Raw genomic sequence first — 27,297 nt, 5'->3', positions numbered from 1 at the left:
GAATGTATAAGATGCGTGCGGAGTGGTGTCGAGTCGAAACAGTTGCGCGCGGGAGCTGTCGTATCGAATAAGGTGAAAAAGCTGCGCGGACCATCCCTTTTGTTAGCTGGTGATGTACACGCGCGGTGTTGTCGTTTGTTTTATTGTCCTGTGTAGTGTCATCTGGTACGGTGTGTTGGTGAGTATGTGGTGGGCGTTATTAGGGTGCGCCAGTTTTTACCGAGTAGAGTGGTGTGGTTGTTTACTGAAGCTCATTTAATCATTCATGGCATATGTATGTATTTCAGCGTGCTGCTTCTGAAGTAGCCGAGGGCGCGAGGGAAGTAATGTAATAATATTATATCCATATTGGCGTGTAGTGTATGAAACGGATTTGATTTTAAAAACAAATTTTGTATGCATTCTGATGTGCATGTAAGTGCTTTAAGGTAAGCTACTTTATTTTGCGGGTTTATGAGGTTGTAGTTGCTTTTCGTACTTATTATATTGTTTCCATTCTTTTTATTATCGGCATATTGAGGCTACTAACGACTGGCCTGGCTCAGGTATGGCCAGAATGAGTGCTCCTTTGAAAACATGCCCTGGGGTTATGACTGTGAAATGAGAGGGATCTTGCGAGCGTACCCTGATTGGCCGCGAATTGAGAACGGTTTCGTAATGTAGAAATTCGATATATTAATATTTTTGATATACATCTATTTTTTTGAATTAGGATTTGAAGCTTTTTATAGCTGACTCTCATAAACCACCCATATCAGTAGCGCTTAGATAGATGCGATAAGTGCGACCTTTGCTTTTTGTAAATCTAAGTGCGTCAATGTATCACATTGGGAGTATGGTGAACCCTTAACTTTTTGAATCTTTATAAATATATTTCTTGTGTGCGTGTGTATGTCGATTTTGATGACGTTTTTTGTGTGAGTTTAAGGGGACTCGCGGATGGTTGAGATTCACAACTTGGTCCACTGGAAAATGTTTATTTAACTAATTTTTCATTTATAAGTAGTTGTTAATTTTGGAATGTTTTACATTGGATCCGGTAGACTGCGCTACCATCGCAGATGTTAAAACATTTTACATAAAATTGCGGCAGACTGCGCTGAAGTCATGACAGATATTTAAAAGTGTATTTGATCCTGGTAGATGGCGCTGAGATCAGATTCTAAGATAGCATAAGTATAGTTTAAACTATTAAGACTAAATACATGTGTATGGTGTATAGTGTCTAAACATTCATACTGCTATGCTACTATAACTCTAAAATACTATTAAAAATACACAAGGACCAATGAGGATTAGTCTTAAAATAATCATGGACAACATTTTTGAAGCCACTATTTTGAGTGGAAAATTTCAAGGTGAAATTGTACTACTTCTATAATTAAGGCACAAGGTCAAACAATGACGATTTGTGAATTAGATTCAGAAAATCCGTGCTTTTCTCACGGCTAATTATACCTCTCAAGGATTAACCAAAAATATTGTACATCCTATGGCATTACGATAACTTCAGTTTTTGTAGATAATTAACTCTAAGAATAAATACCCGATATAGAATAGATTCAACCTTTTCACAATCAATTAAAACGACTTCAAGTTTTCATTCAATACAGCTTCTACAATTAACATTTCTGAAAGCATTCTAATATACATGTGATAAATATATATGAATGACGTTAGATATTGTAATAAGTTTCTAATAAAAATTTTCATCAATCGCTAATTGTTACAGCTAATTTCACAAAGTTTACATTTAAGACGTGGGACAGGACAACGTCTGTCGAGCTTCTAGTTGTTTTATAATTATGAAAATTTAGGCAACTATGAGGCACTATAGTAAGAGATTTGTAGATTTTTTGACTTTCTTCGGCCAATTTGTTATATAATATTATGTATAATAATTTATGTGAAGTGCGGGGTCGAAAAATTATATACATATTTGTGTTCTAAAAACTGATTTTGTCAGAAGGAACTCTGACTTGGATTTTTCTGCCAACTCGTGGAGTGTTGCGTACGACATACCTATCATTATTTGATTGAGTTGTGGCCAGTTGTGACTTTGTAGAAGTCTTCACAACACTGATCTTTTGGGGTTGTAATTGATATGAGGAGGAGTTTTAACTCCCAAAATATTTTTAACTTCCCGCTAAGAAAATGGAAAATTTTCTAAAAATCGGGAAGATATTGGTTTCACCCCATTTTGCAAAAATCGAGTTCTCAACAGATCTCGACGTTCTGAGGGTCGAGGAAGCTTCTCCGAACATTTCTACGATGATGTCCGTATGTCTGTATGTATGTGTGGATGTATGTGTGTGTCTGTGGATGTATGTGTGTGTGTGTGGCTGTATGTGACCCTCTTATAACTATTAAACTGCTCAACCGATTTGAATAAACTAAACGGCATTCCAAAGGGTTTCATTGCACTTGAATTTCGTGTAAGTTTGGACCCAATCGGACCAGTAGATTTCGAGAAATCTCAAAAATAATTTGAGATTCGAATTTTTTCCAAACGACTTGACCGATCGACACCAAAAACTAATCAGTTCTAAACCTTGAAGAAACACATCGTTTGCCGCAAACCGGGTCGAAATCGGTTGATTTACTTGCTAGATATCGAAAACGAAAAATTTCGAAGAGCTCAAAAGCAGTGAAAAAAGCGAAATTTGAACGTTAGCGTATGAAATTAGAGGGAAGTTGCAGGGATGGCCCTTGAGGCCAACCGTTTTCCACATTTTTTATTGTGAATTAAGGTATTCATTTGCGATATCCTCAACTTGAGTAGTCATGGTGGTAACTGGTTCCGTAACTAGACCACTTAGAATCCAACCAAAAATAGTATTTTGTGCCAGAAATATGTTTGAAATTTTCTCAATACCTTCGAGTATTATCTGTGGTATGAGATCGCTGCCTAATGGAAGATTTATTTGAGCGGGAGTGTTGCATTTGGGATCTGCTAGCTTTAGGTGTGAAACCTTTTACCAAGGCTTGCTATTTATGTGATAGCTTGGAAGCATATTTGTTAGTAGCGGTAAGACTATAGCTTCTGCTTTAATTCTCTTATCCGCTTGGGGGGAAATTAGGGCAATGGGGCAGATTTTATTTGAGTTTTGGACTACTCTTCCGCCCATTCCCGTGATTTCATAATTGGCCAGTTTGTTGGCAGTTGTGGCCTATTTTGAGCCCTAGATGCTATAAATGATCGTTGTGATCCTTGGTCTATTAAGGCACTATGCTTAAACAGTTCTCCTCGGTGTTCGATGGAGACGACTGCTATGGGTAATAGTACTCTACTTAAATTTTCGCTGTGTGGCGTTTGGGTTTTTAATGCCTTTGGGCAGCATGGTGCTTGGCGATTTTCGGAATTTGCCTTCACACTATTAGAGTATGCGCACGTGATAAGCAATTTGTGCAAAGTGTTTTTGTTCTCAAAAAATGGTTCCTATCGACAATATTCAATTTTCGGAATTTCTCGCAAGATTTAAGCTTATGCACTTCTGTACTCAGTTCGCATGACATTTGTTTATACTGTTCGGATGTGAACGATTGATCTTTAAAGAACCTTCCATTTAAATTGTTGTTGCTACTAACTTGGGGTCTATTGAAGCTCGTGTCGACAATTTTTTTTTTTAATTAGTTTTTTATCTAGCCTTTCTTCGTACTGGATAATTAGGGAATCTTTGATTTGTTGCAACGTGGGGCATTTTTTCCGAGATGAGAGCGATTGCTCCCACAAAACGATTTTTCTGGTAATCCTGCGGTGCATATATTTACCAGAATGGGGTCCCAGCTGTTTGTGGGAATATTTTGTGTCGATAAAACCGACAAACAATTAGAAACAGTGGATAGTAATCTAATAAATTCTTCACATGTTTCTTTTTGAATCTTAGGCAAGTTGGTTAGTGTCGTTACTTGTTTGTCGACCAATATTCCCAGCCAAATTAAAATTGTCATCATTTAGTGCGAATAGTTTGATTATTGCACCTGCTTGACCTTTTGTTTGTATCGGGGGTGATACAATTTTTGCGCTTTTGATAATTTTGGTTTATGTATACGGCTGTAAACATGTCACATGCTCTACTCTCGAATGTGGAGTAGGTGAAATAGGTTTTATTAGCTTTAATTGATCGGAGATCATAGTTTTGTAGCTTCGTACTGGTCTAAGCAGTTTTCATAGCTGACGAAAGCCGAGGTTTTAAAAATTTGTGGTAGATCTGATGACTCAGTTTCTACTATGGCGTCATGAGCCCCTTGGAGACGAGTCCAAAAATTGTTAAGATTTTGCTTTTTTATTTCTAAGAGCGATTCAGAGTTGTCTTGAATCGGTGAAGTTGAAATCCTAGTGCAGTATGTTGTTTATTATCAACATGTATCATTTTATTTATATGTTTAAATAAGTGTCAAAAGGAATTAAAATTTTCTCAGTGTATACTGATTTAAATAAAACAATAAAGTATATTACTTCTTTCGGTAAATAAGTAATGATTATTTATATTATATTGGTAAAAACGTTTATTAATAAAGTTTCGTATTCAATTGCAATATTATTATTGGACTTTTTTGTACGTGCTTATGTTCTTTTGCAATTGAGAGCTCGTTGAAGAGATCATAGCTTTGTAAATAAGTATGCACGAATTGCTTGTGCGTATATGCGTATCTTATGCAGTTGAGAGCTCGTCAGAGAGATCAATGCGTTTTTGTTTGTTCCGCAATCCTGCTTGTTTTTGTTTGCCAAAGAACAAGGGGTATTGCCGGATAATGTGGACTTTAAAAATGCGTATAAATTACATATGAAAAAGTATGTTGGTATACTGAATATATTTTGTTGATGAATATATCGTTTAATTATTTTGAATTTTACGATCTTTGTCTTTGTTTATTTTTTGGTATTTATTTTAAATTAATAATGTATTAATACACATTGTAGGTAAGAGAAAGGTAGATTCTATACCGTATGTATGTATAGTTGCAATTCTATTGTATAGCGTGACAACGGAGTTGTTAATGTGCAAGTATTTTCCTTAGCACTTATGTATAAATCTATGTTTGTTTTATTGCTTATACTTATTATGCACTTCATAAATATGTTTTATATGTACATACATACATAAGTATATTAAGAATATATCTTTATAATAATTGTTAAAGACGTATATATGTTTTGCGCTTGGCAAATATATGTCATTTGTAAATAAATATGTATGTGTTTACAGAATTATGTACATATATGTTAGAAGAAAGCATATATTCTCTCTTGATTTTTGTGTTATACAGGGGTGTTGTGGAATCCAAGACAGATTTGCGTAGTTGTCAGAATTGCAAACCAATTCTCATTTTCAATGGTGTCACAGAATCTGATTGAATTTTCATCTTTTCGAACATATGCAAAACCAATATTCGAATAAGCTGTTTACTATTGTGACAAACCTTGCAAATGAATAAATTTGGAAATGTTTGATAAATTTAAAATATCGAATAAAGTCTACTAAAGTTTACAATGAGTTCCGCTATTTTAGCTTTTATTATATTGGAAGAAATAATTAAAAGAAAGATTTTAAAAGATTAAAGTAATCCTCTTGATGCACTAGGGGAGTCGCATGAGAAATTTGGCTTGCATTTACTTGTATGTTTGTATACATGCTTACTTTACAGATTAATATCACATTATCGACTGAATAAATACGCGTTTGGGTGTTAAATTACCTTTTGTAAATCTATTAAAATATCTGGATTTTGTCCCATAAACTCAATAATTATGACATTTTGTGTTGTATTCTTACGTTTTTATACTCTCGCAACCTGTTGCTACAGAGTATAATAGTTTTGTTCACCTAACGGTTGTTTGTATCACCTAAAACTAATCGAGTTAGATATGGGGTTATATATATATAAATGATCAGGATGAAGAGACGAGTTGAAATCCGGGTGACTGTCTGTCCGTCCGTCCGTCTGTCCGTCCGTCCGTGCAAGCTCTAACTTGAGTAAAAATTGAGATATCTTTATGAAACTTGGTAGACATGTTTCATGGTACCGTGAGACGGTTGGTATTGCAGATGGGCGTAATCGGACCACTGCCACGCCCACAAAACGCCATTAATCAAAAACAAATAACTTGCCATAACTAAGCTCCGCAATAAGATACAAGACTGTTATTTGGTACACAGGATCACATTAGGGAGGGGCATCTGCAGTTAAAATTTTTTTGGTCCCGCCTCTAATAGGTTTAATGTGCATATCTCCTAAACCGCTAATGCTATAATAACAAAATTCACTGGAAGCAAATATTTTTAGCACTTCTATTGACGGTGTGAAAATAGTTGAAATCGGGTGGCAACTCCGCCCACTCCCCATATAACGGTACTGTTAAAAACTACTAAAAGCGCGATAAATCAAGCACTAAACACGCCAGAGTCATTAAATTTTATCTCTGGGATGGTATGAGATGACTTTATAGGAACCGCGTTCAAAATTAGACAGTGGGCGTGGCACATGGTTGCGAGCGTACCCTGATTGGCCGCGAATTGAGAACGGCTTCGTAATGTAGAAATTCGATATATTAATATTTTTGATATACATCTATTTTTTTGAAGTAGGATTTGAAGGTTTTTATAGCTGACTCTCATAAACCACCCATATCAGTAGCGCTTAGATAGATGCGATAAGTGCGACCTTTGCTTTTTGTAAATCTAAGTGCGTCAATGTATCACATTGGGAGTATGGTGAACCCTTAACTTTTTGAATCTTTATAAATATATTTCTTGTGTGCGTGTGTATGTCGATTTTGATGACGTTTTTTGTGTGAGTTTAAGGGGACTCGCGGATGGTTGAGATTCACAACTTGGTCCACTGGAAAATGTTTATTTAACTAATTTTTCATTTATAAGTAGTTGTTAATTTTGGAATGTTTTACATTGGATCCGGTAGACTGCGCTACCATCGCAGATGTTAAAACATTTTACATAAAATTGCGGCAGACTGCGCTGAAGTCATGACAGATATTTAAAAGTGTATTTGATCCTGGTAGATGGCGCTGAGATCAGATTCTAAAATAGCATAAGTATAGTTTAAACTATTAAGACTAAATACATGTGTATGGTGTATAGTGTCTAAACATTCATACTGCTATGCTACTCTAACTCTAAAATACTATTAAAAATACACAAGGACCAATGAGGATTAGTCTTAAAATAATCATGGACAACATTTTTGAAGCCACTATTTTGAGTGGAAAATTTCAGGGTGAAATTGTACTACTTCTATAATTAAGGCACAAGGTCAAACAATGACGATTTGTGAATTAGATTCAGAAAATCCGTGCTTTTCTCACGGCTAATTATACCTCTCAAGGATTAACCAAAAATATTGTACATCCTATGGCATTACGATAACTTCAGTTTTTGTAGATAATTAACTCTAAGAATAAATACCCGATATAGAATAGATTCAACCTTTTCACAATCAATTAAAACGACTTCAAGTTTTCATTCAATACAGCTTCTACAATTAACATTTCTGAAAGCATTCTAATATACATGTGATAAATATATATGAATGACGTTAGATATTGTAATAAGTTTCTAATAAAAATTTTCATCAATCGCTAATTGTTACAGCTAATTTCACAAAGTTTACATTTAAGACGTGGGACAGGACAACGTCTGTCGAGCTTCTAGTTGTTTTATAATTATGAAAATTTAGGCAACTATGAGGCACTATAGTAAGAGATTTGTAGATTTTTTGACTTTCTTCGGCCAATTTGTTATATAATATTATGTATAATAATTTATGTGAAGTGCGGGGTCGAAAAATTATATACATATTTGTGTTCTAAAAACTGATTTTGTCAGAAGGAACTCTGACTTGGATTTTTCTGCCAACTCGTGGAGTGTTGCGTACGACATACCTATCATTATTTGATTGAGTTGTGGCCAGTTGTGACTTTGTAGAAGTCTTCACAACACTGATCTTTTGGGGTTGTAATTGATATGAGGGGGAGTTTTAACTCCCAAAATATTTTTAACTTCCCGCTAAGAAAATGGAAAATTTTCTAAAAATCGGGAAGATATTGGTTTCACCCCATTTTGCAAAAATCGAGTTCTCAACAGATCTCGACGTTCTGAGGGTCGAGGAAGCTTCTCCGAACATTTCTACGATGATGTCCGTATGTCTGTATGTATGTGTGGATGTATGTGTGTGTCTGTGGATGTATGTGTGTGTGTGTGGCTGTATGTGACCCTCTTATAACTATTAAACTGCTCAACCGATTTGAATAAACTAAACGGCATTCCAAAGGGTTTCATTGCACTTGAATTTCGTGTAAGTTTGGACCCAATCGGACCAGTAGATTTCGAGAAATCTCAAAAATAATTTGAGATTCGAATTTTTTCCAAACGACTTGACCGATCGACACCAAAAACTAATCAGTTCTAAACCTTGAAGAAACACATCGTTTGCCGCAAACCGGGTCGAAATCGGTTGATTTACTTGCTAGATATCGAAAACGAAAAATTTCGAAGTGCTCAAAAGCAGTGAAAAAAGCGAAATTTGAACGTTAGCGTATGAAATTAGAGGGAAGTTGCAGGGATGGCCCTTGAGGCCAACCGTTTTCCACATTTTTTATTGTGAATTAAGGTATTCATTTGCGATATCCTCAACTTGAGTAGTCATGGTGGTAACTGGTTCCGTAACTAGACCACTTAGAATCCAACCAAAAATAGTATTTTGTGCCAGAAATATGTTTGAAATTTTCTCAATACCTTCGAGTATTATCTGTGGTATGAGATCGCTGCCTAATGGAAGATTTATTTGAGCGGGAGTGTTGCATTTGGGATCTGCTAGCTTTAGGTGTGAAACCTTTTACCAAGGCTTGTTATTTATGTGATAGCTTGGAAGCATATTTGTTAGTAGCGGTAAGACTATAGCTTCTGCTTTAATTCTCTTATCCGCTTGGGGGGAAATTAGGGCAATGGGGCAGATTTTATTTGAGTTTTGGACTACTCTTCCGCCCATTCCCGTGATTTCATAATTGGCCAGTTTGTTGGCAGTTGTGGCCTATTTTGAGCCCTAGATGCTATAAATGATCGTTGTGATCCTTGGTCTATTAAGGCACTATGCTTAAACAGTTCTCCTCGGTGTTCGATGGAGACGACTGCTATGGGTAATAGTACTCTACTTAAATTTTCGCTGTGTGGCGTTTGGGTTTTTAATGCCTTTGGGCAGCATGGTGCTTGGCGATTTTCGGAATTTGCCTTCACACTATTAGAGTATGCGCACGTGATAAGCAATTTGTGCAAAGTGTTTTTGTTCTCAAAAAATGGTTCCTATCGACAATATTCAATTTTCGGAATTTCTCGCAAGATTTAAGCTTATGCACTTCTGTACTCAGTTCGCATGACATTTGTTTATACTGTTCGGATGTGAACGATTGATCTTTAAAGAACCTTCCATTTAAATTGTTGTTGCTACTAACTTGGGGTCTATTGAAGCTCGTGTCGACAATTTTTTTTTTTAATTAGTTTTTTATCTAGCCTTTCTTCGTACTGGATAATTAGGGAATCTTTGATTTGTTGCAACGTGGGGCATTTTTTCCGAGATGAGAGCGATTGCTCCCACAAAACGATTTTTCTGGTAATCCTGCGGTGCATATATTTACCAGAATGGGGTCCCAGCTGTTTGTGGGAATATTTTGTGTCGATAAAACCGACAAACAATTAGAAACAGTGGATAGTAATCTAATAAATTCTTCACATGTTTCTTTTTGAATCTTAGGCAAGTTGGTTAGTGTCGTTACTTGTTTGTCGACCAATATTCCCAGCCAAATTAAAATTGTCATCATTTAGTGCGAATAGTTTGATTATTGCACCTGCTTGACCTTTTGTTTGTATCGGGGGTGATACAATTTTTGCGCTTTTGATAATTTTGGTTTATGTATACGGCTGTAAACATGTCACATGCTCTACTCTCGAATGTGGAGTAGGTGAAATAGGTTTTATTAGCTTTAATTGATCGGAGATCATAGTTTTGTAGCTTCGTACTGGTCTAAGCAGTTTTCATAGCTGACGAAAGCCGAGGTTTTAAAAATTTGTGGTAGATCTGATGACTCAGTTTCTACTATGGCGTCATGAGCCCCTTGGAGACGAGTCCAAAAATTGTTAAGATTTTGCTTTTTTATTTCTAAGAGCGATTCAGAGTTGTCTTGAATCGGTGAAGTTGAAATCCTAGTGCAGTATGTTGTTTATTATCAACATGTATCATTTTATTTATATGTTTAAATAAGTGTCAAAAGGAATTAAAATTTTCTCAGTGTATACTGATTTAAATAAAACAATAAAGTATATTACTTCTTTCGGTAAATAAGTAATGATTATTTATATTATATTGGTAAAAACGTTTATTAATAAAGTTTCGTATTCAATTGCAATATTATTATTGGACTTTTTTGTACGTGCTTATGTTCTTTTGCAATTGAGAGCTCGTTGAAGAGATCATAGCTTTGTAAATAAGTATGCACGAATTGCTTGTGCGTATATGCGTATCTTATGCAGTTGAGAGCTCGTCAGAGAGATCAATGCGTTTTTGTTTGTTCCGCAATCCTGCTTGTTTTTGTTTGCCAAAGAACAAGGAGTATTGCCGGATAATGTGGACTTTAAAAATGCGTATAAATTACATATGAAAAAGTATGTTGGTATACTGAATATATTTTGTTGATGAATATATCGTTTAATTATTTTGAATTTTACGATCTTTGTCTTTGTTTATTTTTTGGTATTTATTTTAAATTAATAATGTATTAATACACATTGTAGGGTAAGAGAAAGGTAGATTCTATACCGTATGTATGTATAGTTGCAATTCTATTGTATAGCGTGACAACGGAGTTGTTAATGTGCAAGTATTTTCCTTAGCACTTATGTATAAATCTATGTTTGTTTTATTGCTTATACTTATTATGCACTTCATAAATATGTTTTATATGTACATACATACATAAGTATATTAAGAATATATCTTTATAATAATTGTTAAAGACGTATATATGTTTTGCGCTTGGCAAATATATGTCATTTGTAAATAAATATGTATGTGTTTACAGAATTATGTACATATATGTTAGAAGAAAGCATATATTCTCTCTTGATTTTTGTGTTATACAGGGGTGTTGTGGAATCCAAGACAGATTTGCGTAGTTGTCAGAATTGCAAACCAATTCTCATTTTCAATGGTGTCACAGAATCTGATTGAATTTTCGTCTTTTCGAACATATGCAAAACCAATATTCGAATAAGCTGTTTACTATTGTGACAAACCTTGCAAATGAATAAATTTGGAAATGTTTGATAAATTTAAAATATCGAATAAAGTCTACTAAAGTTTACAATGAGTTCCGCTATTTTAGCTTTTATTATATTGGAAGAAATAATTAAAAGAAAGATTTTAAAAGATTAAAGTAATCCTCTTGATGCACTAGGGGAGTCGCATGAGAAATTTGGCTTGCATTTACTTGTATGTTTGTATACATGCTTACTTTACAGATTAATATCACATTATCGACTGAATAAATACGCGTTTGGGTGTTAAATTACCTTTTGTAAATCTATTAAAATATCTGGATTTTGTCCCATAAACTCAATAATTATGACATTTTGTGTTGTATTCTTACGTTTTTATACTCTCGCAACCTGTTGCTACAGAGTATAATAGTTTTGTTCACCTAACGGTTGTTTGTATCACCTAAAACTAATCGAGTTAGATATGGGGTTATATATATATAAATGATCAGGATGAAGAGACGAGTTGAAATCCGGGTGACTGTCTGTCCGTCCGTCCGTCTGTCCGTCCGTCTGTCCGTCCGTCCGTGCAAGCTCTAACTTGAGTAAAAATTGAGATATCTTTATGAAACTTGGTAGACATGTTTCATGGTACCGTGAGACGGTTGGTATTGCAGATGGGCGTAATCGGACCACTGCCACGCCCACAAAACGCCATTAATCAAAAACAAATAACTTGCCATAACTAAGCTCCGCAATAAGATACAAGACTGTTATTTGGTACACAGGATCACATTAGGGAGGGGCATCTGCAGTTAAAATTTTTTTGGTCCCGCCTCTAATAGGTTTAATGTGCATATCTCCTAAACCGCTAATGCTATAATAACAAAATTCACTGGAAGCAAATATTTTTAGCACTTCTATTGACGGTGTGAAAATAGTTGAAATCGGGTGGCAACTCCGCCCACTCCCCATATAACGGTACTGTTAAAAACTACTAAAAGCGCGATAAATCAAGCACTAAACACGCCAGAGTCATTAAATTTTATCTCTGGGATGGTATGAGATGACTTTATAGGAACCGCGTTCAAAATTAGACAGTGGGCGTGGCACATGGTTGCGAGCGTACCCTGATTGGCCGCGAATTGAGAACGGCTTCGTAATGTAGAAATTCGATATATTAATATTTTTGATATACATCTATTTTTTTGAAGTAGGATTTGAAGGTTTTTATAGCTGACTCTCATAAACCACCCATATCAGTAGCGCTTAGATAGATGCGATAAGTGCGACCTTTGCTTTTTGTAAATCTAAGTGCGTCAATGTATCACATTGGGAGTATGGTGAACCCTTAACTTTTTGAATCTTTATAAATATATTTCTTGTGTGCGTGTGTATGTCGATTTTGATGACGTTTTTTGTGTGAGTTTAAGGGGACTCGCGGATGGTTGAGATTCACAACTTGGTCCACTGGAAAATGTTTATTTAACTAATTTTTCATTTATAAGTAGTTGTTAATTTTGGAATGTTTTACATTGGATCCGGTAGACTGCGCTACCATCGCAGATGTTAAAACATTTTACATAAAATTGCGGCAGACTGCGCTGAAGTCATGACAGATATTTAAAAGTGTATTTGATCCTGGTAGATGGCGCTGAGATCAGATTCTAAGATAGCATAAGTATAGTTTAAACTATTAAGACTAAATACATGTGTATGGTGTATAGTGTCTAAACATTCATACTGCTATGCTACTCTAACTCTAAAATACTATTAAAAATACACAAGGACCAATGAGGATTAGTCTTAAAATAATCATGGACAACATTTTTGAAGCCACTATTTTGAGTGGAAAATTTCAAGGTGAAATTGTACTACTTCTATAATTAAGGCACAAGGTCAAACAATGACGATTTGTGAATTAGATTCAGAAAATCCGTGCTTTTCTCACGGCTAATTATACCTCTCAAGGATTAACCAAAAATATTGTACATCCTATGGCATTACGATAACTTCAGTTTTTGTAGATAATTAACTCTAAGAATAAATACCCGATATAGAATAGATTCAACCTTTTCACAATCAATTAAAACGACTTCAAGTTTTCATTCAATACAGCTTCTACAATTAACATTTCTGAAAGCATTCTAATATACATGTGATAAATATATATGAATGACGTTAGATATTGTAATAAGTTTCTAATAAAAATTTTCATCAATCGCTAATTGTTACAGCTAATTTCACAAAGTTTACATTTAAGACGTGGGACAGGACAACGTCTGTCGAGCTTCTAGTTGTTTTATAATTATGAAAATTTAGGCAACTATGAGGCACTATAGTAAGAGATTTGTAGATTTTTTGACTTTCTTCGGCCAATTTGTTATATAATATTATGTATAATAATTTATGTGAAGTGCGGGGTCGAAAAATTATATACATATTTGTGTTCTAAAAACTGATTTTGTCAGAAGGAACTCTGACTTGGATTTTTCTGCCAACTCGTGGAGTGTTGCGTACGACATACCTATCATTATTTGATTGAGTTGTGGCCAGTTGTGACTTTGTAGAAGTCTTCACAACACTGATCTTTTGGGGTTGTAATTGATATGAGGGGGAGTTTTAACTCCCAAAATATTTTTAACTTCCCGCTAAGAAAATGGAAAATTTTCTAAAAATCGGGAAGATATTGGTTTCACCCCATTTTGCAAAAATCGAGTTCTCAACAGATCTCGACGTTCTGAGGGTCGAGGAAGCTTCTCCGAACATTTCTACGATGATGTCCGTATGTCTGTATGTATGTGTGGATGTATGTGTGTGTCTGTGGATGTATGTGTGTGTGTGTGGCTGTATGTGACCCTCTTATAACTATTAAACTGCTCAACCGATTTGAATAAACTGAACGGCATTCCAAAGGGTTTCATAGCACTTGAATTTCGTGTAAGTTTGGACCCAATCGGACCAGTAGATTTCGAGAAATCTCAAAAATAATTTGAGATTCGAATTTTTTCCAAACGACTTGACCGATCGACACCAAAAACTAATCAGTTCTAAACCTTGAAGAAACACATCGTTTGCCGCAAACCGGGTCGAAATCGGTTGATTTACTTGCTAGATATCGAAAACGAAAAATTTCGAAGAGCTCAAAAGCAGTGAAAAAAGCGAAATTTGAACGTTAGCGTATGAAATTAGAGGGAAGTTGCAGGGATGGCCCTTGAGGCCAACCGTTTTCCACATTTTTTATTGTGAATTAAGGTATTCATTTGCGATATCCTCAACTTGAGTAGTCATGGTGGTAACTGGTTCCGTAACTAGACCACTTAGAATCCAACCAAAAATAGTATTTTGTGCCAGAAATATGTTTGAAATTTTCTCAATACCTTCGAGTATTATCTGTGGTATGAGATCGCTGCCTAATGGAAGATTTATTTGAGCGGGAGTGTTGCATTTGGGATCTGCTAGCTTTAGGTGTGAAACCTTTTACCAAGGCTTGTTATTTATGTGATAGCTTGGAAGCATATTTGTTAGTAGCGGTAAGACTATAGCTTCTGCTTTAATTCTCTTATCCGCTTGGGGGGAAATTAGGGCAATGGGGCAGATTTTATTTGAGTTTTGGACTACTCTTCCGCCCATTCCCGTGATTTCATAATTGGCCAGTTTGTTGGCAGTTGTGGCCTATTTTGAGCCCTAGATGCTATAAATGATCGTTGTGATCCTTGGTCTATTAAGGCACTATGCTTAAACAGTTCTCCTCGGTGTTCGATGGAGACGACTGCTATGGGTAATAGTACTCTACTTAAATTTTCGCTGTGTGGCGTTTGGGTTTTTAATGCCTTTGGGCAGCATGGTGCTTGGCGATTTTCGGAATTTGCCTTCACACTATTAGAGTATGCGCACGTGATAAGCAATTTGTGCAAAGTGTTTTTGTTCTCAAAAAATGGTTCCTATCGACAATATTCAATTTTCGGAATTTCTCGCAAGATTTAAGCTTATGCACTTCTGTACTCAGTTCGCATGACATTTGTTTATACTGTTCGGATGTGAACGATTGATCTTTAAAGAACCTTCCATTTAAATTGTTGTTGCTACTAACTTGGGGTCTATTGAAGCTCGTGTCGACAATTTTTTTTTTTAATTAGTTTTTTATCTAGCCTTTCTTCGTACTGGATAATTAGGGAATCTTTGATTTGTTGCAACGTGGGGCATTTTTTCCGAGATGAGAGCGATTGCTCCCACAAAACGATTTTTCTGGTAATCCTGCGGTGCATATATTTACCAGAATGGGGTCCCAGCTGTCTGTGGGAATATTTTGTGTCGATAAAACCAACAAACAATTAGAAACAGTGGATAGTAATCTAATAAATTCTTCACATGTTTCTTTTTGAATCTTAGGCAAGTTGGTTAGTGTCGTTACTTGTTTGTCGACCAATATTCCCAGCCAAATTAAAATTGTCATCATTTAGTGCGAATAGTTTGATTATTGCACCTGCTTGACCTTTTGTTTGTATCGGGGGTGATACAATTTTTGCGCTTTTGATAATTTTGGTTTATGTATACGGCTGTAAACATGTCACATGCTCTACTCTCGAATGTGGAGTAGGTGAAATAGGTTTTATTAGCTTTAATTGATCGGAGATCATAGTTTTGCAGCTTCGTACTGGTCTAAGCAGTTTTCATAGCTGACGAAAGCCGAGGTTTTAAAAATTTGTGGTAGATCTGATGACTCAGTTTCTACTATGGCGTCATGAGCCCCTTGGAGACGAGTCCAAAAATTGTTAAGATTTTGCTTTTTTATTTCTAAGAGCGATTCAGAGTTGTCTTGAATCGGTGAAGTTGAAATCCTAGTGCTGTATGTTGTTTATTATCAACATGTATCATTTTATTTATATGTTTAAATAAGTGTCAAAAGGAATTAAAATTTTCTCAGTGTATACTGATTTAAATAAAACAATAAAGTATATTACTTCTTTCGGTAAATAAGTAATGATTATTTATATTATATTGGTAAAAACGTTTATTAATAAAGTTTCGTATTCAATTGCAATATTATTATTGGACTTTTTTGTACGTGCTTATGTTCTTTTGCAATTGAGAGCTCGTTGAAGAGATCATAGCTTTGTAAATAAGTATGCACGAATTGCTTGTGCGTATATGCGTATCTTATGCAGTTGAGAGCTCGTCAGAGAGATCAATGCGTTTTTGTTTGTTCCGCAATCCTGCTTGTTTTTGTTTGCCAAAGAACAAGGGGTATTGCCGGATAATGTGGACTTTAAAAATGCGTATAAATTACATATGAAAAAGTATGTTGGTATACTGAATATTTTTTGTTGATGAATATATCGTTTAATTATTTTGAATTTTACGATCTTTGTCTTTGTTTATTTTTTGGTATTTATTTTAAATTAATAATGTATTAATACACATTGTAGGGTAAGAGAAAGGTAGATTCTATACCGTATGTATGTATAGTTGCAATTCTATTGTATAGCGTGACAACGGAGTTGTTAATGTGCAAGTATTTTCCTTAGCACTTATGTATAAATCTATGTTTGTTTTATTGCTTATACTTATTATGCACTTCATAAATATGTTTTATATGTACATACATACATAAGTATATTAAGAATATATCTTTATAATAATTGTTAAAGACGTATATATGTTTTGCGCTTGGCAAATATATGTCATTTGTAAATAAATATGTATGTGTTTACATAATTATGTACATATATGTTAGAAGAAAGCATATATTCTCTCTTGATTTTTGTGTTATACAGGGGTGTTGTGGAATCCAAGACAGATTTGCGTAGTTGTCAGAATTGCAAACCAATTCTCATTTTCAATGGTGTCACAGAATCTGATTGAATTTTCGTCTTTTCGAACATATGCAAAACCAATATTCGAATAAGCTGTTTACTATTGTGACAAACCTTGCAAATGAATAAATTTGGAAATGTTTGATAAATTTGAAATATCGAATAAAGTCTACTAAAGTTTACAATGAGTTCCGCTATTTTAGCTTTTATTATATTGGAAGAAATAATTAAAAGAAAGATTTTAAAAGATTAAAGTAATCCTCTTGATGCACTAGGGGAGTCGCATGAGAAATTTGGCTTGCATTTACTTGTATGTTTGTATACATGCTTACTTTACAGATTAATATCACATTATCGACTGAATAAATACGCGTTTGGGTGTTAAATTACCTTTTGTAAATCTATTAAAATATCTGGATTTTGTCCCATAAACTCAATAATTATGACATTTTGTGTTGTATTCTTACGTTTTTATACTCTCGCAACCTGTTGCTACAGAGTATAATAGTTTTGTTCACCTAACGGTTGTTTGTATCACCTAAAACTAATCGAGTTAGATATGGGGTTATATATATATAAATGATCAGGATGAAGAGACGAGTTGAAATCCGGGTGACTGTCTGTCCGTCCGTCCGTCTGTCCGTCCGTCTGTCCGTCCGTCCGTGCAAGCTCTAACTTGAGTAAAAATTGAGATATCTTTATGAAACTTGGTAGACATGTTTCATGGTACCGTGAGACGGTTGGTATTGCAGATGGGCGTAATCGGACCACTGCCACGCCCACAAAACGCCATTAATCAAAAACAAATAACTTGCCATAACTAAGCTCCGCAATAAGATACAAGACTGTTATTTGGTACACAGGATCACATTAGGGAGGGGCATCTGCAGTTAAAATTTTTTTGGTCCCGCCTCTAATAGGTTTAATGTGCATATCTCCTAAACCGCTAATGCTATAATAACAAAATTCACTGGAAGCAAATATTTTTAGCACTTCTATTGACGGTGTGAAAATAGTTGAAATCGGGTGGCAACTCCGCCCACTCCCCATATAACGGTACTGTTAAAAACTACTAAAAGCGCGATAAATCAAGCACTAAACACGCCGGAGTCATTAAATTTTATCTCTGGGATGGTATGAGATGACTTTATAGGAACCGCGTTCAAAATTAGACAGTGGGCGTGGCACAGCCCACTTTTAGGTGAAAACCCATATCTTGAGATCTGCTTAACCGATTTCAACCAAATTCGGTGCATAACGTTCTTTTCATGTTTCTATGTCACAGTGCAAAAATGGGCGAAATCGGACTACAACCACGCCTACTTTCCATATAACACCATTTTAAATTCCATCTGATTATTTAACTTTCCACTATGCAAATCAGGCAACAATAACTGTATCGGGATAAAACTTTGCGTGAATAATGCGATTAAAGTATGCCACCTTGTGGCCAAAAATTGTCTAAATCGAACCAAAACTGTTTAAGCCCCTAAGTACTAAATATGTGGACCCCAGTGCCTATAGTTGACCTTCTACCGAAAATATCAGCCAATCCACAAAGAAATCTCAAACGAGTATACTATTTGACTTTGCGAGAGTATAAAATGTTCGGTTACATCCGAACTTAGCCCTTCCTTACTTGTTGTCTATAGAAATAACGATTAATTAAATCGTAACAATAATACAAATTATTTTTTGAAGTTACATTTCAAATCTGTCAGCGAATATCCTGTTGCTTTGTTTCTGATATCAAAACCGTTACAATTGGTTTTCGTGACACCCAAAACCGATAAAATTTCTGTTTCGAACGTCAAACGTAATATCTGAATTCATGACACCTACTACATTTTTTTTATCGGTTTTAATTCTGATACCGACAACTACCAGATTCTGCAACACCCCTGATAATTTTAATTCTGCCTTTGCTTACTTATTTATAGCAATCCTGCTTATTGTCTTTGTTAAACATAATGGGTATTGCCGAAAATATTTGCAAGTAAATACTTGAATTATGTTTTTGTTTTTAATGTTTGTGAAATATGGCTGTTTGAAAACACAAAGGTAAGGCATAAAACAATTATTTATATAGGCATACAATAATTATTTACTTATATATTTGGAGATATATATTGTACCAAACTGTTTTTAATGTCAGCGGTATTTCGATTTTTACCCGTGATTTATAACAGTTTGATAATGGTTTTTTATATTTGTAAAAACGCATTTACTGTTGCAGATTTTACCGTATTCAAACATACATATTTACATATATAAAATAACAAGTCAAATAAATACGCTCACTTTGGTTCTGCATGGGTAGGGTTCTGTTAGTATGCCTGTGCGTTTTGTGTTTAAAAATTCGCGCACGTTTGTTCTTATTTATGTTTTGTGCTTAGGTTTTGCGCCCGGTTGTGTGCATTTTTATATGTTTTAGCCCTATTGTATTTGTTTTTATGTTTTGGGCTACACGCACTTTTTCTTTATATAGTATGTCTATATACCAGTATGGATATTTTTCCACCACTGCACTGCGCTATGTTTTTATATATTTTTTTTGTGTCACTGCACTCCTCCTTAGTATTTTTGTTTATGTTTATGTATATTATTTTGTTTGCCACTGCACTTCACCGCACTGAACCTTTTTTTGTTTTTGTTTTATTTTATGGTTTGTCTTGTGTCTTCAAATTTTTGTTACCACTGTTTAGTTATTATGTTTCTTAACACAATGTTTTGGAAAAATGAGAAGGTGCCTTTCGGTAAGGCTGGAAAGACCATGTTTAAAGCGATACACAATTTGTATGGAGCACCCGCCGCTAAAATTATAAATAAAAAAGTGGTTCTAGCGCTTAGAATGTATAAGATGCGTGCGGAGTGGTGTCGAGTCGAAATAGTTGCGCGCTGGAGCTGTCGTATCGAATAAGCTGTTGTAGTTTGTTGTATTGTGGTGTGTGGTGTATTGGTGAGTATGTGGGAGCATTATTAGGGGGCGCCAGTTTTTTCAGAGTAGAGTGGTGTGATTATTTACTGAGGCTTAGCTCATTTAAACACCCTTGCATATACCACATATAAAGATTTTCGAACTTCCGAACTTATACCGTATAAAACGATCAATTTGTAATATATCTTAGAAAAGTTAAGTGAACGTATAATATTGGATATATTATAGTTTAGTGCAGAAATCGTCTAAAATTTTCCGCGAAACAGAATGTAGTAATGAAACTAAGTGAGCGCACAACCTATAATATACATAAGTTTATAAGATATTACATTTGATTGTTATCCATGAGGAGTCTTGAAATACAAGTAATGAATGTTGAATTATTTTTCAACATGTTTTAATACAAAGTTTGGCCAACACCTGAAAATATTTCTGCATCGTTAATCCTTTAGAGAGTTTAGCCCTTCCTTTATTTATTTTTATTTTTTTTGGAAAATTGCGTGTGTTTTTATTTTTCCAAATGTCATATTTTAATGTACTATTTATTTCCGTGTGCCATTTTTTATTGTTCTGTGGTTTTAATACATTTTTTTTAACAGTATCGTAAAAAAAAGATCCCAAAAACATGCCTGTTTTTTTTACGAATTTACCTTACCAATTATTTGAATGTTTATTGACTTTTTTTTAGACAAGCTGTCGTGTCTGATTGTGGAAGGTATTTGATCATGCCCATAGTTAAAGGTTGCCGCGATAATCTTCTTTATTACATTGAATTAAATGAATCGGACAAAATACAGTCAGGCTTAAATGTGATAAAAGTGATAGATAAATTTGAATATGATTATGAGGTAAGTAATTACAAAACGAGTTCACTTTAAATATTTCTAAATTCTTTTTTCAGTACATTACCAATGTCGGACCAAAAATGTATTTTAGGACAAACAAAAATTCTCCCAATTACAGAATTGTTATCATTGATTTGGAAAACCCCCGTGAAGAACATTGGGAAACAATCATTCCAGTAAGTTTTAATTATAATAAACAAATTTAGGCTAGGTTGTTTGAAAAATTTACTTTAATGTCCAAATTTTCTATGATTTGTCTCAGTGGCAGGGCAAGTTACTACATTTTAGTAAATTTTAAAACATGAAATAACATAACATATGTACATCGACGCGAAAAAAAACAAAGCTTATCTCCAGTAATGTTCCTTCTTGTGTAGGTCACTTATTAGCTCTGAATCTTTTCGGAACAACCAATCGGTACTCGCTCTGTCGTTGTTAATGCTTATTTATTCCAAGAGAGCTAAGACTTTCCCAATGTCTGGCCATCCATAACCAGAGTGAGCAGTAGATGATTTTCACTTGCGTCAATTTTTAGTAAAACATATTGGCAGTTCGAAGAAAAGTAAGTTAGTATAGGCGTTTAAGGAGGTCCATCTAGAAATTATTCTAATATATGGTATAAATAACACACCACGATTATAGTCATATGCAAAGACCAGATGTTACACGATATGGAAGTAAGATATAATAATTTCAAATGCCAAAATAGTTGTTATCCGTTGTGTTCCCCATTTTTGGTGTACAAGAGGAAATACATATGTGTCTAGTTTTAAAATTTTTTCTTTCTAAACCATACAATTATTTAAACATTTGTGCTTTTATGTTTCGGTATCGTCTTTTTAGGCATCATTTAGGTATGGTTTAACCAGAATTAAACTGATTAGTGGCATTTCTTTAAGGATTATCTTTTTGTGTTGATAAGTCGTTACTGATAATAATATATTTCCAGTATTACTGTTTGTAGCGTAAAATACGCAGCGAACTCGTATCAATTGAAACGTAATTAAAATTTATTCGTAATGTCTATTTAACATTCAATATAAATCCATGTAAAGAATGGGAATTATTGTTTAAAATGTAGTTTGTTATTTATCAAATGTCTTAACTAAATTTAAAAACTAATTCGCATTTATTAAAAAAAGAGATCCTCTGCTGGCTTCGCTTAACTTCTGGCTTCTTCTATTTTTTTCCCTCTTCACCCTGTGATGCCAACATCACATTCGGTCATCCTGCTCGTCATCTGTCCGGATGACAAATCTTCATCAACCTCTAAATGTGTTCAAAGCTTTATATTATCCACTCTAGTGGAAGTAACCCTCTGGCCCATAAAATCTGCTGTTTCTTCGACAACATATCTCCCATTACGTTAATTTCAATAACTTTAATTAAATTAAATTTGTTTGATAACTTTTGATTCAAAAATTTAATTACTTTTTTCTCAACCAAATACCCTCTTTCGTATTCTTTTTATACTCTCGCAACCTGTTGCTACAGAGTATAATAGTTTTGTTCACCTAACGGTTGTTTGTATCACCTAAAACTAATCGAGTTAGATATAGGGTTATATATATATAAATGATCAGGATGAAGAGACGAGTTGAAATCCGGGTGACTGTCTGTCCGTCCGTCCGTGCAAGCTCTAACTTGAGTAAAAATTGAGATATCTTTATGAAACTTGGTAGACATGTTTCTTGGTACCGTGAGACGGTTGGTATTGCAGATGGGCGTAATCGGACCACTGCCATTAATCAAAAACAAATAACTTGCCATAACTAAGCTCCGCAATAAGATACAAGACTGTTATTTGGTACACAGGATCACATTAGGGAGGGGCATCTGCAGTTAGAACTTTTTTTTAAAAAGTGGGCGTGGTCCCGCCTCTAATAGGTTTAATGTGCATATCTCCTAAACCGCTAATGCTATAACAACAAAATTCACTAGAAGCAAATGTTTTTAGCACTTCTATTGACGGTGTGAAAATAGTTGAAATCGGGTGGCAACTCCGCCCAGTCCCCATATAACGGTACTGTTAAAAACTACTAAAAGCGCGATAAATCAAGCACTAAACACGCCAGAGACATTAAATTTTATCTCTGAGATGGTATAAATTGGCTTTATAGGAACCGCGTTCCAAATTAGACAGTGGGCGTGGCACAGCCCACTTTTAGGTGAAAACCCATATCTTGAGATCTGCTCAACCGATTTCAACCAAATTCGGTGCATAACGTTCTTTTCATGTTTCTATGTCATAGTGCGAAAATGGGCGAAATCGGACTACAACCACGCTTACTTCCCATGTAACACCATTTTCAATTCCATCTGATTCTTTCTCTTTCCACTATGCAAATCAGGTAACAATGATTATATCGGGGTAAAACTTTGCGGAAATAATGCAATTAAAGTATGCCACCTTGCGGCCAAAAATTGTCTAAATCGAACCAAAACTGTTCAAACCCCTAAGTACTAAATATGTGGACCCCAGTGCCTATAGTTGACCTTCTACCGAAAATATCAGTCAATCCACAAAGAAATCTCAAACGAGTTTACCATTTGACTTTGCGAGAGTATAAAATGTTCGGTTACATCCGAACTTAGCCCTTCCTTACTTGTTGCTTTTTCGTTTTTTTTTTTTTTTGTCAAAGTTTCTTTTATACGCTTCCTGAGCTTTGTGAATGTTCACCCTGCATTCTTCTCTCAGAGTACGACGTTCTTCTTGGAATACCTCCAACAAGTCTTTTGGGAGTAGTTTTATAATGTCAGTGGACATTTCGCTTTTAATTTTTTACTCCAAACATAATGTCATATGTTGTAAGTTTTGTTGCTGAGTGAGCGTGCGAATTTATAGCTTTTTGTACCATCGATGTATAATTGTTCCACTAAGCTAGATCACTAGCTGACAACTTCGTCAACATAGAAAGGATTACTCTACTGACTCGTTGAATTTGGCCATTGCCTCTCGGAACCTCTGTGGTTATTTTGATATTCTCAATTTTATTTTTTATTTTCGCTACAAAATGTTTAAAATAAATTATAATACGTTGCGGTATTCCAAAAATTGTGATCCCAGTTCTCAAATACTTTGTAACCTCCTGATCGTCTATTATTTTGGTCGAAAATAGCCAAATGAATTTGAAAAAACCATCAGCTATAAGAAAATATACTTAGTTCTTCTCTGTGGATAGTTGCACGTGGGCAGTCAACTGTATTTATGCAATGCAAAAACTCTTCATGTCTTCCTGCTTTACGATTGTGTACTAACCATTCAACGCAGTTTGATATGTGCAACTTCACCTTTCTTTCTAAATGCGCTATAAAAAAATCTTGTCGGAATTGTGAACGTTGCGTATTATTTATTTTTCCATATTTCTCGGTACGACCAAAAGCTCCTGACCCTTCCACTGCTTATATAGTGCTCCGTTTTTCATGACGTAATCTGCGTATGGTTTATCGTCAAGAATTTCAGCTTTCGCTTTTAGATACGCATCATTCTGCTGCGCCTTCTGAATTCGTACTTGCATTTCCGATGTAACGACCATAACCGATAACGATAACGGCTTATGCTGTCGACGTGCTTTATTCTCTCTCCCGCTTGGTATTTAATATTATAGTAAAAAACTTTTACATAAGCCATTGAACTACTTCTCTGGGTACGTATTTTTTCATAGCAGTATGCTTAAACGCCGAACAATCGGTAACTAAATCAAACTGAATTCCCATTAAATATTGGTGTAATCTTTTCGTTGCTAAAGCTTTGACTTCGAGAGAGTAACTTGTAGTCTTTCTTCTTGAGGTGAGGTCTTGTGACTCCAATAAAGTACAGGATATCACTTCCCTCCAAGTTAATATTTTTACCATTCTGCTTAAAAATTTTCTAAACGGGCTCTTGCGAAACAACTGACATTGAATCAAGTATTGCTTGTTGCTGCGCAGTGGTGCGCAGAACCAACCTGAAATTCTGCTTTTTTCTTCAACAACTTTGTTAGTGGCCTAGCTTCGATGGCATAGTTTTGGATAAAATTCCTAAAAATATCCCATTGAACCTAGGAGAGCTTGGACGCCTCTTATGTTTTTGGGTACAATGAAATTTTTAACAGCTTTAATTTTATCTTTTCCAGGCCAAACGTTACCTTTGTGTATTTTATGCCCCAAAACCAAATTTTTCTTTTAATAATTTGCATTTGGACCTTTTTATTTCCAGACCGAAAACAACTATGTCGTCTACCATACACATAACTCCATAATATCATTTATCATCTGCCGAAAAATGTTGTTTAGTACATACCGCATGAACACGGCTAGCGAGTTACAAAATCCAAACGGTGTCTTAGCAAATTCAAACAAACCTGCTTTTGTTACAAATGCTGTATATTTTTGACTACATCTAGACTTTTTAGACCCCATAATAATTTCTATTATAATGATTTCCTCCTCTCTGGCTTAGTTAGGTATCTCAATGTAATAAGGCGGGAATATTTATAGTAGTATTATGCGATATAATATAAACGCACCTTTTATATATTTATACTTATAATTATTTATTTGCTTATTAACGCTTTCGTGGTCCGTCTTTGTGCCCTTTCTGACTGTCTTGTCTTTTGTCTTCGTCCTATCTAGTGTCTACTGTCCCTTTATCGTATCATTCCGGTCTCCCCTGTTCCTTACCCAGTGTCGCATTTAATTAAGCGATTATGGTGCGTACGAATAGAGTCACATGATAACGAGAAGGTGCAAATTCGACAGCGAACATTTGCAAATTTTCAACCGGGGATTTCACCTCACGACGAGGGAACTTAACTCACATTTATAACATATTGATGAGAAATAAATATATGTATGGCCAACCAAATTCTTTGATTGATATTTGATATATTTATTTAAATAATTATAGAGTCACAAAAGTACAGAATCGCGTCTTGTCGTCAACCAGGGAATGGCTTGGATATGCAATGTACGAATGTAAGAATTGCGTTTTGCCGCCGGCATTTTCATTTGGTTTACAACCAAAGAATCGCTTGGATATGCATGTATGCAAATATGTATCCATAATAAATTTTTGTTTTCAATTTTATTGATTTGTTATTTCTTTGTTTCGTTTTGGGTCAATTCACATAGGTATGAAAAGCAAAGGTCAATAATTGAGTAATAATAATAATAGAAATCTGACCGGTGATGAAGCAAAATGTGAAACTGCTTACACAGGACATTCATGCATATGTATGCACATTATGTCGTTGGTACATTGGCTTATATGTTTGCGAAAGCAAATATTCTTCAAAACCCATTGATTAGTGCTCAGGTTCGAATCTCGATAGAATTTATTTTTAACTTTTTGTTTTTCATTTTTGAGTTCACTAAAATATGATTTTAACTTTTTGTAATCGTCGTGACGAAACAGTTTGTAGGCAATGACGCTTGTGCGGAAAGAAGAGTTGAAACGCATGTTGTTGTTGTCTTCATTGATGTTTTATAATATTTTGTAACCATTCACGTATGTTTGTTTGTTTCGAAACTTGGAATCATCGAATTCGTTCCTGCAAAAGATGTCGTGAAGATCAGTGGCTGTTTATATGTAGATCGTTTCAACGTCCAAAAGAAGTCATGGTATTCTCGACATCACGGAGAGTAAAATTTTGTTATTCGACCCTTACGTCACGCACGATTTGCTGACTTGGCATTTTTTCAGCATCGGTTTCTGAGCTATCAAGCATAGTTAAGCTGAAGGGTTCTATTGGTCGGTATTGTAATGTCGCTTTCCGCTCGCTTGTCGAAAGCCGTAAGTCACCCAATTTCTCCTTTAAACCGTCAACTGTCAAGTTGAAAATCTCCTCTTGGTCCATAGTTTACAAAATAATAAGATTTTGACATTCTTACAATTTTAACATTCTCCGTTATAACCTTTACAGTTCTTATAAATATTTTAATTTGCAAATAAACTTTAAAGTTACGTTTTTATATTGTAAATTCTCTAGACACAATTTGAATTTACAGTATTTTGCGATTAACAACTTCTTTATATTAATAATTCTTTATAAAAATTAGTTTTATGCAAAAACAATACAGCTGTATAAATCTTCGCAATTTCTTTTATAATTTTAAATGTGTATAACGAGTTTCTACATCTACCTTGTCCCACCGTTGCACGCATCGCTTTCGCACGCTGAAGTCAACTTGGCTACTTGCGCTCTGGGGTCATCGTTGTCCGTTATATCCGATAGTAGACCCGTTTTTGATGCACCTCTGTACAACTCTTGTTGTTACTCCACTTTCGTAAGCATTGTCTCTACAGCGCAGCGGCGCGAACTTCGCAGTTGTCCGTTACAACTGTTATTAGAACTATATTCTTTTGGTAGATGCGTTTGCGCACCACTTTTCAAAAATATGTTCACTTTTGGAGAAAAAAATATTGTAACTTGTAACTTTAACGACGTATTTAC

General features: G+C 34.9%; 1 protein-coding gene across 1 annotated transcript in view; it reads left to right on the top strand.

Annotated features, from left to right (window-relative positions):
- Nucleotides 1–27,297, top strand: part of LOC106623513 (prolyl endopeptidase) — an 85,346-nt gene that overhangs the window by 38,341 nt on the left and 19,708 nt on the right. The window contains exons 4-5 of the mRNA XM_036364913.2: nucleotides 20,707–20,866; nucleotides 20,920–21,039. Coding sequence (XP_036220806.1) covers nucleotides 20,707–20,866; nucleotides 20,920–21,039 — 280 coding nt within the window. The remainder of the gene's footprint in view (nucleotides 1–20,706; nucleotides 20,867–20,919; nucleotides 21,040–27,297) is intronic.

Source organism: Bactrocera oleae, chromosome 3, assembly GCF_042242935.1.
Source record: "Bactrocera oleae isolate idBacOlea1 chromosome 3, idBacOlea1, whole genome shotgun sequence".
NCBI classification, from domain to species: Eukaryota; Metazoa; Arthropoda; class Insecta; order Diptera; family Tephritidae; genus Bactrocera; species Bactrocera oleae.
Note: the sequence above shows the minus strand (reverse complement) of the source record. Positions and strands in the feature narration are given on the sequence as shown.